The sequence below is a fragment of the Aquarana catesbeiana genome, linkage group LG03 (genome assembly GCF_042186555.1).
Source record: "Aquarana catesbeiana isolate 2022-GZ linkage group LG03, ASM4218655v1, whole genome shotgun sequence".
Classification (NCBI taxonomy): domain Eukaryota; kingdom Metazoa; phylum Chordata; class Amphibia; order Anura; family Ranidae; genus Aquarana; species Aquarana catesbeiana.
Window position 1 is genome coordinate 496,804,865 of NC_133326.1, and position 17,242 is coordinate 496,822,106.

General features: G+C 42.0%; 1 protein-coding gene across 5 annotated transcripts in view; it reads left to right on the forward strand.

The window, feature by feature from the left end:
* Positions 1-17,242, forward strand: part of RNF213 (ring finger protein 213) — a 631,031-nt gene that overhangs the window by 409,149 nt on the left and 204,640 nt on the right. For all 5 annotated transcript variants that reach the window (XM_073621071.1, XM_073621073.1, XM_073621072.1 and 2 more), the window contains 4 exons: positions 6,173-6,308; positions 7,076-7,258; positions 8,111-8,250; positions 10,869-11,023. In XM_073621071.1, coding sequence (XP_073477172.1) covers positions 6,173-6,308; positions 7,076-7,258; positions 8,111-8,250; positions 10,869-11,023 — 614 coding nt within the window. The remainder of the gene's footprint in view (positions 1-6,172; positions 6,309-7,075; positions 7,259-8,110; positions 8,251-10,868; positions 11,024-17,242) is intronic.

The window sequence follows — 17,242 nt, forward strand, 5'->3', positions numbered from 1 at the left end:
CACACATAGATGTGAATACATGTGGGTGGTAGTAAAAACCACAATCTACTGAGAGCAAGTAAATGACTCCATGAGTGGTAGAAATATATAAGTGCAAAACATAAAAACTCAAATAAAAAGAAGAAACAAAAAATGTGTACATGTGAAGTACAATGATATTAATAGCGTGAAAATCTGAAAATCAAACAAACTCAGTCCATGGATTCAAACATAAAAAGTTCATCAGTGAAAAAAAGCTTCCATCCACTATACAGCTCAGCAGCAACTAATCCCCCTATGAGTGGATTGACAAAGTAGAGAGATGTGCAGGATGGTACAAATCCACTGACGGCGACTCCAATAAGTAAGAAAGTGATAAAGGTGGACTCTTACCCTCCGTGTTGGACCCCCTCCTTGGCAGGGTCTATCAGGCATGCAGATTTTTGCCCTCTGCAGGGACCGTGTAATGAGAAGATCTCCCCAGCAGCTGTCAGGAATGTTGTCTCCGATCCGGGCTGGTCCAAGTGAAACGCATGTACTGTCTCTGCCTGTCACACAGCTGTCCCAAATCCAGTTCAGCAGGGCATACAGATTTGTCTGGTCCACAATGAATTGCAGCAAAGTGTCGGGCAAAAACAGGTGAAAGCAATCGATCTCTGTGAAATTTTGGGTGTTGGCCTGCACACCTGGCTGTGCTGTGAAAGGGGGAATAATTGGTGATCCCGAGTTGGAAGCCAGCCATGTTGGGTTGGCAAGACCTTCTGGCATGTATGTAGCGGCCCTGGCTCTTGGGGGACGTGACACTCCAGTAGTTGGAGGAGTTGAATTCCCTGTGCTGGTACTCAGGTGTGATGTGGCAGCACTGGTACTGGGCCTGGGCATTTGTTAGCGGGGCCTATCGCTGGCGGCAGCGCTGATACTGGGCCTTTGTTCCTGGGGCCTATTGCTGGTGGCAGCGCTGATACTGGGCCTTTGTTCCTGGGGCCTATTGCTGGCAGCAGTGCTGTTACTGGGCCTGGGAATATAATCCTGGTTGCTGGCGGCTGCCTGGTTTCCAGAGTGCCCTTTTAGGAGGGACCCATTCTTCATCCGAATCATTACTACTCTCGATCGGTTCAAATGCCGAATTTGATTCGGAATTGGAATTGGAATCTGATGAGAACTCCCCAGTGCTCTCATCAGTCATAGAGAGGATCTGGAACGCCTCCTTACTAGTATATACTCTTTTGGATATGGCTGTGTGGCGGGTAGCTGTGCGATGGGTGGCAGGTGACTGTCACTGATGGACTGTGCGATGGGTGGCAGGTGACGTTCACTGAGAGGTGATGATGGTGTGATGGGCGATGGTCACTGATGGGTGACATGCGATGGTCACTGATGGGTGACAGGCCACGGACGGTGACGGGTGATGGTCACAGATGGTTGACAGGCGACGTTCAGTTACGGGTGATGGGTGACAGGCCACGGTCACTGATGGGTGACGGGTGCACTGTTGACGGTCACTGATGGGTGGCGGGTGACAGGGCATGGTCACTGATGGGTGACAGGGCACGGTCACTGATGGGTGACAGGCGATGGTCACTGATGGGTGACAGGCCACGGACGATGACAGGTGATGGTCACAGATGGTTGACAGGCGACGGTCACTGACGGGTGACTGGTGATGGGTGACAGGCCACGGTCACTGATGGGTGACGGGTGCACCGCTGAACAGTCACTGATGGGTGATGGGTGACAGGGCTCGGTCACTGATGGGTGACGGGTGCACCGCTGATGGACACTGATTGGTGACGGGTAACAGGGCACGGTCACTGATGGGTGACGGGTGACAGGGTACGGTCACTGATGGGTGACGGGTGACAGGGCACGGTCACTGATGGGTGACGGTTGCACCGCTGATGGTCACTGATGGCAGTCTCTTATGTGACAGGTACACTTTAATGTGATGACTGTTGGGTGACAGGTGACAATTGGGGGGGGGCGATGGGACAGGTGTGGTGTTGGTGCAGACACTACTAAACATAGATCTGTAACTCACTGCTCCTAGCTCTTCTCTCCTCACACTGGAAACGGTGTGTGAGGAGAGAAGAGCTGGTAACAGCTAGTGACAGCTCTATGTTTACATTTAGTGATCGGCTGTGAATGGATCACAGTCGATCACGTGGTACACAGCCCTGGCCAATGGCTCTTTACTATCGTCGGTGACGAGCAGTGTTCCTGGGAACATGCTGCCACCGATGTGCCCGCGCAGCATGCTCACAATTGCGTGCATGCGCCGTGCAATGCGGGGAGTTACCATTCGTGACCAGCAGTGACTTCATCACGGCCTAACACGTGGTAAACAGCCATGGCCAGTGGCTGTTCACCCCTGTCGGTGATAAGTGGTGGCTCGGTGACACGCCGCCACCGACAGTACAGGGCTGCGGGCACACGATCGCGCGCATGCCCTGTTTAAACGGACTCGCGTCATATGACGTCCACACAGAACTAGAGCCTTACGGTCCTGCTGTCATATGACAGTGGGCGGTAGGCTGGTGGTTAAAGTGTATTTCCAGGCATTACCCAAATTTACCCCCAGATCTTCCTCTCCCATTCTAGAGCAGGGGTCTCCAAACTTTCTAAACAAAGGGCCACTTTACTGTCGTTCAGACCTTAGGGGGGCCTGACTGGCCAGTGGGAGTAGAAAACGTCCCAGTGTCAGTGGGAGGTATAGTGCCCCATGTTTAGTATTAGGAGAAGAGTAGTGTCCCATCATTGGTATCAGTGGGAAGAATATTGCCCTATTATTAGTATCAGTGGGCGGAATAGTGCCCCACCGTTGGTGTCAGTGGGAAGAATAGTTGTTGGTCTTAGTGAGAGGAACAATGCTCCATCGTTGGTGTCTTTGGAAGGATCAGTGCCCCAACGGCTGGATAAAGGCAAGCAAAGGACCGTATCCAGCCCCCATGCCACAGTTTGGAGATCACTCTAGAGTATGTGCCAGCAATAATTTTTCTTTCACTTCCTTTAGAAAGAAACAGCTTTTATTGTTTCCTGTGACATCATAATCAGGCTGCTGGGGGGTCAGTTTCTAGGCAAACCACAGAACTACATTTCCCAAGAACTATTTTCCTACACTTTGAGTATGGAGAGAGGAGACCATGCAGCAGTGTTGTCTGGCTGGGTACGAAATCAATGTATGTACAAGGGACAAAAAATGGTGGAGATTAGTGTCGAGCCATACTGCCCTGGGTTCTGTTTGAGTAGGGTTCGGGGAGCTTCAGAAAAGTTCCAGTGCCAAACATGAACCCCACTGAAACCAATGGGGCTAATAGGCAAGTGGGTGTAAGAAAATAGCACTAGGGAAGGTGGAGGGCACTGCCCTAGGGAAAAGATACCAATGGAAGAAAAATGTTTTAAAAATTCCATGTGGCATGGGAGCAGTGATTTTTTTTTTATTTTAAAGCCCTGGCAAGAAACCAGCAATGAAGTTTTATTTTTCTGGCAATGCAAACTGTTTCTGCAGCCTAATTTCTAAACACATCTGGAAGTATGTAATAGTTTTCTATGGCTGAATGCACACTAGAAATTCAGCAGCATCTAGGTGCACTCAGTCTGGCTGCATTTGCAATTGCTTCCCGGACTTCTAACCAACCAGTGGCATGCCACTTCTTGGAACAGATTAATTCTAATGAACAGCTAAGCCTCAATTGCTTCTTATGATCCTTTGTAACTTCTGGCTGACTACCTGTTGGTGCTTTTGACACTCTGACTGATGGAGAAATGATGGGCAGAACATTTAGTGGCATATATGCTCCCTGACTGGATGGATATCAAGATAATGGCCCTCTTCATACTCAAAAGTTGGTATAGAATGATGCCTGGCGGATGGCAGATCTGTGGTTGTTGAACCGATCCTTGAAAGAGGTGATAGTCTTGCTTATATAGTATTGTACAGACTGCAGGGACAGCGAAGCAAGTATATTACATATTCTGATGTACAAGAAAGTCTGTGTTTAATATACCCCAATTTGCCTGATTGAGTGTAGAAAGACATGACCGGTCAGTATATGGTGACGTGGTACAATCTGGACAGCGATAACAGCCAAAAGTCCTGGCAAACCTGGTTGTTACTGCTGTCCAGATTGTACCATATTTTGCCATAGGCTGACCAGTCAATTCTTTCTACACTCAGTCGGGCAAACGTGTGTATATTAAACACAGACTTTCTTGTACATCAGAATATGTGATATACGTGCTTTGCTGTGCCGGCAGTCTGTACTATAAAGGCAAGACTATCACCTATTTTAGGGATCGGTTCAACAACCACAGATCTGCCATCCAAAAGACCATTGCTTCCCAGACTTCTAACTAACTGGTGGCATGCCAATTCTCAGAACAAAATCATTCTATACCAACTATGCCTCAATTGCTTTTTGTGATCCTTTGGAACTTCTGGCTGACTGCCTATTGGTGCTTTTTCACACCTTGACTGATTGAGAAATGATTGTCAAAACAGTAAGTGGCATATAGCTCCCTGACAAATGGATGAATATCCAGGTAATGACCTTCTTCATACATAGTGTTCTGACCCTAATTTCTTTGGCAAACTTTTTCATATACGGTATATGTGCTACTTATCGCCCACAATTATTACCTTTTCTGTCACTTAACCCTCAATTTTAGATTGTAAGCTCTAATGAGCAGGGCCCTCTGTCCTCCTGTATTGAATTGTATTGTAACTGTACTGTCTGCCCTCATATTGTAAAGCGCTGCGCAAACTGTTGGCGCTATATACATTTTGTTTAATAATAATAATAATTATTTCTATGTTATGCTATTTTCAGCCTTGTTGGTGCTATATTAGACTGATTCTTCTATGTGGTGTTCTGGGAGTCTAGAACATTTTTCTTTAAAGGAAACCTTACTAGGTTTCTATACCCACTACTTCTATTTGGGATGGCATGTTCTTTTCTGAGTCCTGGATTCTTCTATCTGGCTGTGGAGCGTTGATTTATATAAAGTACATTTGTATGTATTTCTATCTTTGTGCTTTATTGGCTTATGTTGGGTGCTTTTCACACGCCTACAATTGTTTGCTTTTGGTACATATGGGGTGTTTGGTCTTGGGTAGTATTGTTGTTTCTATGTGGTTATTTTTTCATTTGTTGCCCTAGCATATTACTTGTTTTTTTTTCATGGTACTAATTATGGAGGGTCCATGCCTGCCTGGTGTTTGCCATGTGCTATGGTGGCCATCTTGTGAATGTGTAATACATTCTTTGTTTGTTCCACTTTTTTTGCAATTTGTCATTTTCATGTAGGAGCAATTTTAATAGCTTGATTTAAGTTAGTACTCTGTATATTATGCTTTTTTGATGAACTATTGTGATTTGCTTCTTTTGTGTTCTTTCTTTGACCTCTAACCTTATATGTCTTAAATCGGAGTTCCACCCAAAACTGGAACTTCCACTTATCCGATTCCTCCCCCCCTCTGGTGCCACATGTGGCACCGGGGGGTACCTGTTTTTGACAGGTACCCTGTCCCCCCCACGTTCATCGGACCTTGCCACGGCGAGGTACGTCCGAAGTTCGGCCTCCTCCCTCCTTCTTCCCCTGCTGCCGGGCCAGTAAGAGAGTGCAGCACACTTCACTCATGCGCAGGAGAGCCCAGGTGTGAAGCCGCATGGCTTCACTGCTGGGTTCCCTTAGCGGCATTGGTGGCGGCAGCACCCGACAACTGATGGAAACATCGGCTGGGGTGCCGACATCGCTGGATTCCGGGACAGGTAAGTGTCCTAATATTATTAAAAGTCAGTTGCTACAGTATGTGCTGACTTTAAAATTTTGGAGGTGGGGGGGCGGGCATAACACCGCATTAACCATTGCACTGTGTGAGGTCATCACTAGGGGGGCGTTGTTTGTAGGGGGGTTTGGGGTTTATTAGTCTGTTCACTTCCATGTTGTAGTGTCTTGAGAAAGATGGATTGAGCTTCATCAAAACATTGACAATGAAAACACTGCTGTTTTTGATCTTCTTCCTCTGCAAGACCAGTGAGTGCCTCTAAACCAGTTTTGGATATATATATAGATATATATATATCTATAGATATAAATAGATATCTATAGATATATATATATATCTATATATATATAGATATATATAGATTTATATAGATATATATAACATGTTTAATGTGTTTTTCACCTATAGGTGCTTTCTTAAAAATGTTGATGTGCCGTCTGCATTACTTACTAAAGATGCATGAAGAAAATACCTTATTGCCTGACCAATGGGTTGCACGAGAGGCTGCAAATCAAGATGCTTTGCAGGAAGCTGGAACTTTCAGGTATCGCAAAAAAAAGTTTACTTTTTTTTCACTCTAGATAATGTAGAAAGGAGTTAGGACCTCTATTGGCTTTTTGTTGCTGTTTATATCCCCCCTGGGGAGATTTACCCTCTCTATCTGTCCTGGTGACCAATGTCACTGGAACTGAAAGCGAAGCAAATTCTATAATTCTGCGTTGTCACCAAAACAGGAATAGATGAGAAAGCATCCTATGGGAACACTTATTCCAGGTACAGCTGTGTTTGAGGATTTGCTTTACTTTGTAGAGATCTCCTATCCCATCCTATTGTGTTTTGAAACAGGAAGGAAAATCTCCCCAATTGTACATAGATAGCAAAAATAACTCACGAGTGGTTTTAATAAATTTGCTCTATTAAAAATAAAAAGTTTGGGTTTAGATATAATTTAATCTCCATCTTTCATCTATGGATGTATGGATCACTTATTCCTAAAGCAGTATAGTAATGTTTTCTTTTTACCTTATTTATGAAACATTATTTTAGCATTAGTACAACTTTATTTGCTATCTTTCATCTATGGATGTATGGATCACTTATTCCTAAAGCAGTATAGTAATGTTTTCTTTTTACCTTATTTATGAAACATTATTTTAGCATTAGTACAACTTTATTTGCTATGCTACAATGGAGCAAGATTTTCAATAGGCTAGTAGTTTTGATTATTGTAAGCTGCTTTATGATAGGAACAATATGAATAATGCAAAGTTCTCTGAATAATGCAATAAAAAATAATTCTATATTGTGTAGGCAAACCCTTTGGAAACGTGTTCAGAAAGCTGTAACACCACTTTTGTCACAAATTTTGTCTGTGATCGATCGTAATGCCAACCTGGACCTTCTCGTTGACCAGAAAGTGGACAACTATGTGAAATGCCTGTGGATGCACATTTTTCACGATGAAAAGCTACTGCCTATCTCAAATAGTCTCAGGTGAATTAAACAGTAAAAATAATAAGTAATCACTACTAAGCAATTAATAAGTGAACTGATTTTCTGTTTTTAACTTAAATTTACTTTTCTCTAGAAAAAAAAAAATCCTGTCACCTTGACGAGTCAGGATATCTGTAATGTAACCCCACGAGCACCTTATTCTTACCTTTACACGCTTTCTCGCCATTCCTTCCTCTATCACAGCTAATGCAAAATACATGGTGTCATAGCTTACTTGGCGTGGTGTCACCTCCTCTCTCATGTTAGAGATGCAGAGAGTACTGCATTGTGGTAGGAGGTTATATGCGTCTCTTATACCCAGAAGTGAAGGGTTTATACAGCAGTTGTGATGGAGGAATGAGCTGCACGAGAGCACAATGAGTAGGAGTAGAATGGGGTTGGGGGAGGGGGTTAAAGTGACCCTGTCACATTGGCTTGAATGGGCAAGGTGACAGAGTCTGTTTAAAGTGAAGCTATCACTAAAAAAAAAAAAAACACTTCATATGGCTTGTGTCAGCATTACCAAATTACATTATTATAGTCAAAAGAGCCTTTTCCTTGTGTTGATATGCTGATCCTGATCTCTCTTAGGTAAGCTAAAGAGAGAACACAGCAGAATTGAGGGTGTTTCTCAGAATTCAGGACTACATAGCAGTGACTGTTTTCTCTCTGTATGTAAAATAAGAGGATGAGCAAAGCACAACAAAGAAGCAAAGCCTACTTGAGTATTGTGCCTAAATGACTGTGCTAGGATCCATCTTTCATTAGGAATTCAGTGCTGCTTAGACAGTCCTTTAAGATGTGACTATAATAACTGCTAACTGTTTGCTTGTCTGACTGTTTCTGTTACAGTTCTCAGACTGAAACCTTTCTGGTGAAGAATTACATGAATATTTCTGTATTTGGGGAAAACCATTTACCTTTCAGCTGGAGGATTAAAGATTATCTGGAAGATATTTGGACTCAGGCCCAGCACATAGATCAGGCAGCAGGTATTCTTCAGCCTGTGTATTTCATACACTAGCAGTTACATCAATCTGCCATGTAAACTTAAAGTGTTACTAAACCCAGGACCCTGCATTCACCGTATCTGGTCTCCCACAGTACACAGAGCATGGAAATGCAATTAGTTTAGTAAATATAAACTGGTAAATACCTTTTCTCATCAGCAGTATATAGCAGTCTTGTGACTTCTATCAGTGTCCAGCCTAACACTGGTTAAAGCTTGTAGGAGGAGTTTTCATTCTACTCTGTTATATGAGTCTGTATGACTCCTGACCCTCTGTCTGGATAGTGCTGATCACATGCAGTCTCCAAAAAAAACAAAACAAAAAAAACTTGCCAGCACTACACAGCAAGCTTAGCATGTGCAGAGTGCCCTCAAGGCTCTGTTCTATAAAGAGATGGTTTGGGGCCTGTGGAAGAATGGGAGGATCAGAGAAGACTGGATCAAACAGCCTTTTTACACAATGCAGAGGATTAACCCCTTAGGATCCACAGTGAGTATAACAAGCATGCTTTACTGCATATACAGACTGATTTTACTGTTATGGGTATAGTAACACTTTAAAAAGAAAAACAGCAGAGTGTGCACCTAAGTGCAGTAAAATGTACATTTATTAGTGAAAACAACAATAAACAACTCACATTTAATAAGTGCCTGTCATACAAACTTTTTCTACTACGGGCTTTCATCAGATCACTAAAGCACATAACAGGAGCGATTCAGTCCAGAGACTCTATACATCCACTGACTCAGAAATGCTCAGGGAGCCATGTAAGTCAGTGTGACATCAGATGCCTGAGAGCTTGAAGGGGGCATGGTTACGCATTTTAAGGACTCTCTGCCTATTTCTCAAGACACAATAGGGCATGTTTACATGTAACCTTGAAGCCCAATTGAACTCTCATGTAAAATGGTGTTAATACAAGTTATATAAAAAGTAAAAACCTGCGCTCGGTGAGTCCCGTGTGAAAAAATATAAAAATAAATGAAAAAATATGTGGGAAGGAAAATATACGTGAACAGCAGCAGCACTCACAATATTGTACATAGCAATAAACCAAAAATAAAATAAGAATGTGTTGTGCTGTTCTATTCCCTATGCATAAATCACTATAAATGACTTATCAAGTGACTACATCAATAATGTAATACAAATAAATAAAACAAATTATTGGTAAGTGTCCATAAAGTCCATAGAAGGTGATTCACAATCAAGTGCAGATGTCCTCCAATCCTTAATTGGTGTAACACCCAGTGTTCCCCATAGGAAATAAGGGCAAATATATCCTCTTACCAGATTTTAAAACCTCTGAAGGTCTGTACTCGCATCAGTGAGCTTAACCCCTCTTCAGGTTTTCTCAGCCGCCTTGTGGACATCACTGATGAAAATCCTTGGAGAACCTCAGACCAGCCCTGCAATATATCAATGAGAAGAGAAAAGACATACTCATTGCGCAGTGTCCAAAGTATTAAAAAAGGGATTTAATAAAAACTACTTACAAGAGCAATGTTAAAACGGGCATTTGGAAACCACACCATCCGTCTTACACCCTCCACGGGTGCTAGACGTCACCGCTGCTTCTCTGTCTAGCCTGACGTGCGTTTCATCCGAATGGACTTCTTCTGTGAGGCAGTACTTTGGACGCTGTACAATTAGTTTTTTTTATCTCTTCTCATTGATATATTGCATGGATAGTCTGAGGTTCTCTAAGGATTTTTAAAAATAAAAAAAAAAAAAAAAAATACAGTACTCACTTACTGGATATATACTTTAGTAGATAATTGCACTGTGCAAAAAACCTTGCTCCCCCTCCCTAGATGTACTGTATAACACGAGAATTGGTATCACAATTTTTTAGCAAGCTGCTTTTTGAGTCTTGCTTACCTAGCGCAGATTTTTTTATACTGTTTTATTTTGTTACAGTGCATTGCTTAAAGTGATTGTAAACATATTATTTTTATTTTTTTATAAATAACAAACATGTCATACTTACCTGCTCTGTGCAATGCTTCTGTACAGAGCAGTCCCCATCCTCCTCTTCTGAGCTCCCCTAACTGTTTTCCTGGCATCTTCCCCTTGTGGAGTGCCCCAATAGCAACTGCTTGCTATTGGTGCATTTGTGTGGGCTCAATCCCAAGCTGCTCTGTGTGTTTATAGACACACATAGTGCAGTTGGCCCTGCCCCTCGCTCTCTCCTCACTGGCCAATGGCTCCAGCTGCTGCCTCCGTGTACAGTGAGGAGAGATAAAAAGCGGAGAGAGCTGCTGCTCTCGGCATAGTGCTGGATTGAGATCGGGCTTAGGTAAGTATATATAAGGGGCTGGAGGGGAGGGGGGAGCTGCACACAGAAGGTTTTTTAAAAACCTTTTACAGCCGTTTTAAAAATGGCCATTGTGGTGCTTTGGCAGCCTAGTTCACGTTAATATGTGACATAGCACACTTGCTTTAACATACCACAATGGCTGTGAATAGGGCCCCATCTTTGTTCTGCACCACCTTCAACTAGTTGTAAATTAATTTGAGTAACTTTCACTTTTTGCTTCCTAGATGTGTGTATGTCTGAATTAAAAAAAATAAATGATTATATGTTTTGGCTTTTTTAGGTCCTGCAATGAAATTTCTGGAGATCTTTTGTAAAACACAATTGGGAAAATATGTATCTTCTCAAGAAGAGAATGCACAATACAACATTTTCCTGAACTATAAGAGAGACTTTATCCTTATGACTATGAGCTTATCCTCTGGTGAAGAGTTAAAGGTAGAATTAGTAGTGTCATTTGGACTTTAGAAATGTACGATATACAGATTTGGATGTGTGCCCACAATACATACATTGATTTCTAGATACAGTATATTAGGGATAGTAATAAAGACTTGGGTATAAATCCATGAGCTTTACACTAGTGTGCTGACCCCCACTGTGGTTGAGTATGAATATTAAAATATAAAGCTAGGACTGTGTTGAAAGCGGATGTCAGACCCCAGCCCTTTTCATTAACTCATGACAAATGACTGACCAATCTCCCACCATGCTATCACTTACGCAACAATGCCACTCTCAGTTGCACCTGACACAAAGATTTTCCAGCTCGTGGGACCACCGTCTAGTGGCCAGCAGCCTGAAAGCGATTGTCACTGGGTTAGTTATTTAAGTAATTAACTCTTTAACTGCCACCACAAACTTTTACAGAAGAGTTAGAACTTCCACAAGATTAGCAATAACAATCATGAAAAATAAACGTCTATACACACGGTGTCACCACAGACAGGTATGTTCAGAGATTTATACTACAGTAGCACTTTTCAAGAGACAGGGATTCTTTTAGCTTGCATTCAAAGTTTTAGAGACATTTTTACACTTTTCAAAATAGGGTTTAATAATGAAAAGGTCAAAGTGTTGCAAATAAAATATTTACAGAAAAAGGGTGTTACAAAGAAATAAAGAGACAATAATGCAAAAGAGAAATTAAAAGGAGTTGAAAATGAAGAATACTTAACAATGTCCTGGTTTGCAGATTCCAATGAATAAGCATAGATGGTACAGCGGCTCTCTGTAGTCCGGTTAGATGTTCCTTGGTTTGATGTTAAACGAGAGCTCTCAAACTATCTTGGCATTCCCCTTTTCTCTGGTATTAAAGGGGTGTTGACAGAGACCATCTGACCAATTAAGAGTCTGAGGAGAGGTTTCTGTGGCTATGCATTATGACAAAATGGCAGGGGAGACTTGTGATGCAAACAAAATGACCATTACAAGGACCAGTCATTTAAAAGAACACTTCACATGAAATGTGCATGTCACATGGTAGCATTACGAAATAGCTTTATTTACTTTTTTTGAAGTTAACCGCTTGCCGACCAGCTGCCGCCATTATACTGCTGCAGGTCAGCATGATCCCGCAAACAGTCATGGCTGTACATCAGTCCCTCTAAGTGGGATGCGCCCGCTGCACTACGGGGTGCCGATGACCACCGGCCATTCGCGATCGCAGGTACGAGAGGTAGAACAGGGACATGTGTGTGTAAACACACAAATCCCTGTTCTGTAAGGAGAGGAGAGGCAGATCGTGAGTTCCTACTAGCTAGGAACCACGATCTGTCATTTCCTCCAGTTACTCCCATCCCCCTACAGTTAGAACACACAGTCATGGAACACAGTTAACCCCTTGATCGCCTCCTAGTGTTAACCCCTTCCCTGCCAGTGACATTTACACAGTAATCAGTGCATTTTTATAACACCGATCGCTGTATAATTGTCAGTGGTCCGAAAAATGTGTCAAAAGTGTCCGATCTGTCCGCCATAATGTCGCAGTCCCGATAAAAATCGCTGATCACTGCCTTTACTAGTAAAAAAAAAAAAAAAATAATAAAAATGCCATAAATCTTTCCCCCTTTTTGTAGACGCTATAACTTTTGCAAAACCAATCAATATACGCTTATTGCGATTTTTATTACCAAAAATATGTAGAAGAATACATATCGGCTTAAGCTGAGGAAAAAATTAGCTTTTTTTAAAAAAAAATTGGGGATATTTAATATATCAAAAAGTACAAAATAAGGTGTTTTTTTTTCAAAACTGTCCCTCTTTTTTTGTTTATAGCGAAAAAATAAAAACCGCAGAAATTATCAAATATCGCCAAAAGAAAGCTCTATTTGTGGAAAAAAAAGGACGTCAATTTTGTTTGGGCACAGCGTCGCACGACCGCGCAATTGTGAGTTAAAGCGACGCAGTGCCGTATCGAAAAAAAATGGCCTGGTCATTGAGCAGCCAAATCTTCCAGGGCTGAAGTGGTTACCGTTTACCAGATGAAAATTAGAAACCTTTGTTTTCAATCTCCAAGCCTAGGCAACCTGGATCACATGGTCTCTGATTACCAGTCATTAATTGAGAATAAGGATGAGCTCCGGCGTGTTCGCACAGCCCACTTGCAGAGCCCGCCAGGAAGTCGGCACTGCGCTAATCACAGGCAGGGAGACATTTCCTGATCTCTGCAGCCGCACATCGGGACAATGTCTCACTGCCTGTGATTAGCGCAGCGCAGTGCTGACTTCCTGGCGGGCTCTGCACGTGGGCTGTGCGAACACGCCGGAGCTCATCCTTACTTGAAAATGTTGTTTGCAATTAGATAAATAGCTGCCCTTTTGCTTTTCATGGACAAAGCAGAAATTCAGTTCAAGAATGAGCATTTTTGAAATAAAGAACTCTTTCTTGATTAGAGCTGCTTAAATACAATCCGGACATGGCTTTGGAACCAAAACAAGGGTAGTACTGAGTATTACCGAAAAAGGCAGACTTTATAGGCTATGAAAACAATGGAGAGGGGAAATAATACAATTAAATAAGTTTATTGAAGTTTACATAACAAAGAATAATCAAAATGAAATAAAAAACATTGCATATATGCATCTGTGTTTAGGTGCAGTGAGCCCTTGTATGTCTACGCGTTTCGCCGTTAGGCTTCTTCAGGACACGGCCAAGGTTCAAACACGGAACAGATAAGAGAAATATTTCTCTATCTGAAATGAAATACAATGCCATTAAAATCACAGCTGATACAAAGACAAATTTATATTAAAAAGAACATGTGTTGAGCGCCTGCAGATATTGAAAACATGGATGAACAACAAACTGGTACCTTAATTTGGGTTATAATCTAAAATGTACCCAGAGTCAGATGGGCAATGAGTTTTTTGGAAGTATGAGCTAAAGAAAAGCAAATACAGCCAGTAAACAACCATTTATAATATAGTATGGCAGGGTTATATATTTTGTAAAGGCAAAACGACTTACTCAAAAACAGTTTATTTGGCTAAGTCTGTGTACAGGGGCAGAGAAAAGCTTGTATTCCTGGTCAGGAAGAGGCCAAAAAGGAGGTAAAGTGGTGTCTGCAATACATGAGACATATGTGCTTAAATAGGCTTCAGCAGTGCTAGTAGCCAAATAAAGCTGAACAGCCGGTAGCTGTGTCTATAAATATAAAACCGAATATAGCTTTTTTTTTTTTTTTTTTTTTATAGCTAGAATTAGCTACGTCTGAGGGCTGTTTATATGGTGAACAATATAACAGCTGAGCGTCATGAGGGTCATGTGATGCCATCACAGCAAAGGCTTATGGGCAATGTAGGACAAGGGTGATGCCTTATGCGTTTGTGAGCATGTGCAAACAGCACAACAAACCCGAGGGGCAGCAGATGAGGCGCGCACACGCACAGCTGACCAGTATAGCAGACAAAGCCCTCATCCAGTGTACACATAAGATGACAAATTGATCACTTCTAGTTTACACTCATTTGCTATGAAATTTTTATTGTCCTGATTTCCTATTGCTGTTGTATTCATAGTGAGGTCAGGCAAGGGTATAGTGTCAACATTAGTGTCAGGGTGTTGATCTGCAATTTTAGGAAAAAATTGGTCTATGCGTCATTTTCTGGCGTCTTTCTGAATTGCTCCAGCTGCTGCAGTGCTGATAGGTTTAGATGATTCAAAAGTTTTTGCAGTCTATGATTTGTAATCGCGTGTTTAGTTCTGTCTTGGATTTTAATGGTATAGTGATAGAAGTAGTATCAGGGGAGACACCCGGTGTTTGGTTAGGAAACATAGAAAGCCCTGAATTTGTCAGAGAGGTGGAGTCGGTCTGCAGCGTATTTCTATTACCTGCTGGAGAGGTCAGTTCACCCAGTGCTCTTTTTTTATCTGTACCTGTTTGGTGCCCACCACCAGTTTGAGTTCTCTTTCTTGAGCCTCGGCCTCTTTCGTCCCCGGTCCGATGTCCTAGAGCCTTGTGATAAATGAGAGTTAGTTGAGGAAGCCATTATTGCAAATCAACCAATGTGACTCAGCCCCCCACTGGCCTTTTCCAATGTGGCAGATGTGATTTCTGTGATCTCTTAATAGTAGGATCCTCTGTTCTTCTCCCTAATGGTCACACTCATGTTCTACGACACCACATTACTTGTCAAGCTCAAGGAGTTATTTACATTATATTTTGTCAATGTGGAGCCTTCTATGTTGGTAAAACTATCAGGCCCTTCTGGAGAAGAATAAAGGATCATGTATACTACGCCACAAACGGTCTTTTGAACACCACTATGGGTTATCATATAGCTTTTAAACATAAATATAACCCTATGGTGTTCAAATTCGCTGCTCTTGTTGTCATTCACGCAGACTCCCGTGGAGGTGACTTTGACCAAAAGGTACTCCAACGGGAAACTCAATGGATACATAAATTACAGGCTACTGCTTATCCAGGCTTGAATGACATGATTAGCTTTTAACCTTTTCTCTGATTCTATTATCTTTTCAATTATATGTTTGCTTGTGACCTGCTATCCCCCTATGGTGTTGTTCTCTCCCCCCCCCCCTCCCCTTTCTCTCCCCCCCTCCCCTTTCTCTCCCCCCCCTTCCCTCCCCGTCCTTTCCCCCACTTCCCTCCCCGTCCTTTCCCCCACTTCAATGTCTAACTGTCAATTGACAACATTTTGTTCATACAACATAATTGTATATTCCTATACATACCATAGTAATTATGTGAGGGCTATAGGAATTGATTTGTTGGTTGTTATGACATACATCGTAACATGTATGACATGACATACATCTAATACAATTACTCTATTGCCAATTACTGTACACAATGGTATTGATTTATGGTTTTGTTTTGTACTCGCTAAAATTTGTAGTATGCATCTCTGTTTTTTTGTCCTTTAATTTTAATGGGACAGGTGTTGCCCTCATGCATGATTCAGGGACGATACATATCATATACAGGTTACTCTGTCTGGGTTTACATTATGTTTCTAACTGCACTTAGGAGATTAAAAAAGCTGTCACTAGTTTATCACCACACTACAGGGGCTGTTTTTTGTATTCATCCAATAATATTTTTTATTTAATGCTCATTTGTTTTTATTTACATAGATCATCTCTGCAGGTCTGTGTACACTGGATGAGGGCTTTGTCTGCTATACTGGTCAGCTGTGCTGTGATACATGCGGCGTGTGATGTTCGGCCAGTTTTTGTTTTTCAAAGTTTGTATGTCTGGTGCGTGTGCGCGCCTCGTCTGCTGCAATGTCTATATGGACATTCTTGTATTTTCCCCTGGGGTTTGTTGTGCTGTTTGCACATGCTCACAAACGGATAAGGCATCACCCTTGTCCTACATTGCCCATAAGCCTTTGCTGTGATTGCGTCACATGACCCTCATGACGCTCAGCTGTTATATTGTTTACCATATAAACAGCCCTCAGACGTAGCTAAGCTTTGAGTGCAGGATTTGTTTGTCTCCCAGGGGCATGCTTTCCAAATGAACTGCTAACGTAAGTACTTTACTACCCAGATTTAGACACATACTTCTCCTTACCCTATTAGTTTGATAACTGTATAATTATCTATATATTCGGTTTTATATTTATAGACACAGCTACCGGTTGTTCAGCTTTATTTGGCTACTAGCACTGCTGAAGCCTATTTAAACACATATGTCTCATGTATTGCGGACACCACTTTACCTCCTTTTTGGCCTCTTCCTGACCAGGAATACAAGCTTTTCTCTGCCCTGTACACAGACTTAGCCAAATAAACCGTTTCTGAGTAAGTCATTTTGCCTTTACAAAATATATAACCCTGCCATACTATATTATAAATGGTTGTTTACTGGCTGTATTTGCTTTTCTTTAGCTTGTACTTCCAAAAAACTCATCGCCCATCTGACTCTGGGTACATTTTAGCTTATAACCCAAATTTAGTTACCTGTTTGTTGTTCGTCCATGTTTTCAATATCTGCAGGGGCTCAGCACATGTTCTTTTTAATATAAATTTGTCTTTGTATCAGCTGTGATTTTAATGGCATTGTATTTCATTTCAGATAAAGAAATATTTCTCTTATTTGTTCTGTGTTTGAACATTGGCCGTGTCCTGAAGAAGCCTAACAGCGAAACGCGTAGACATACAAGGGCTCACTGCACCTAAACACAGATG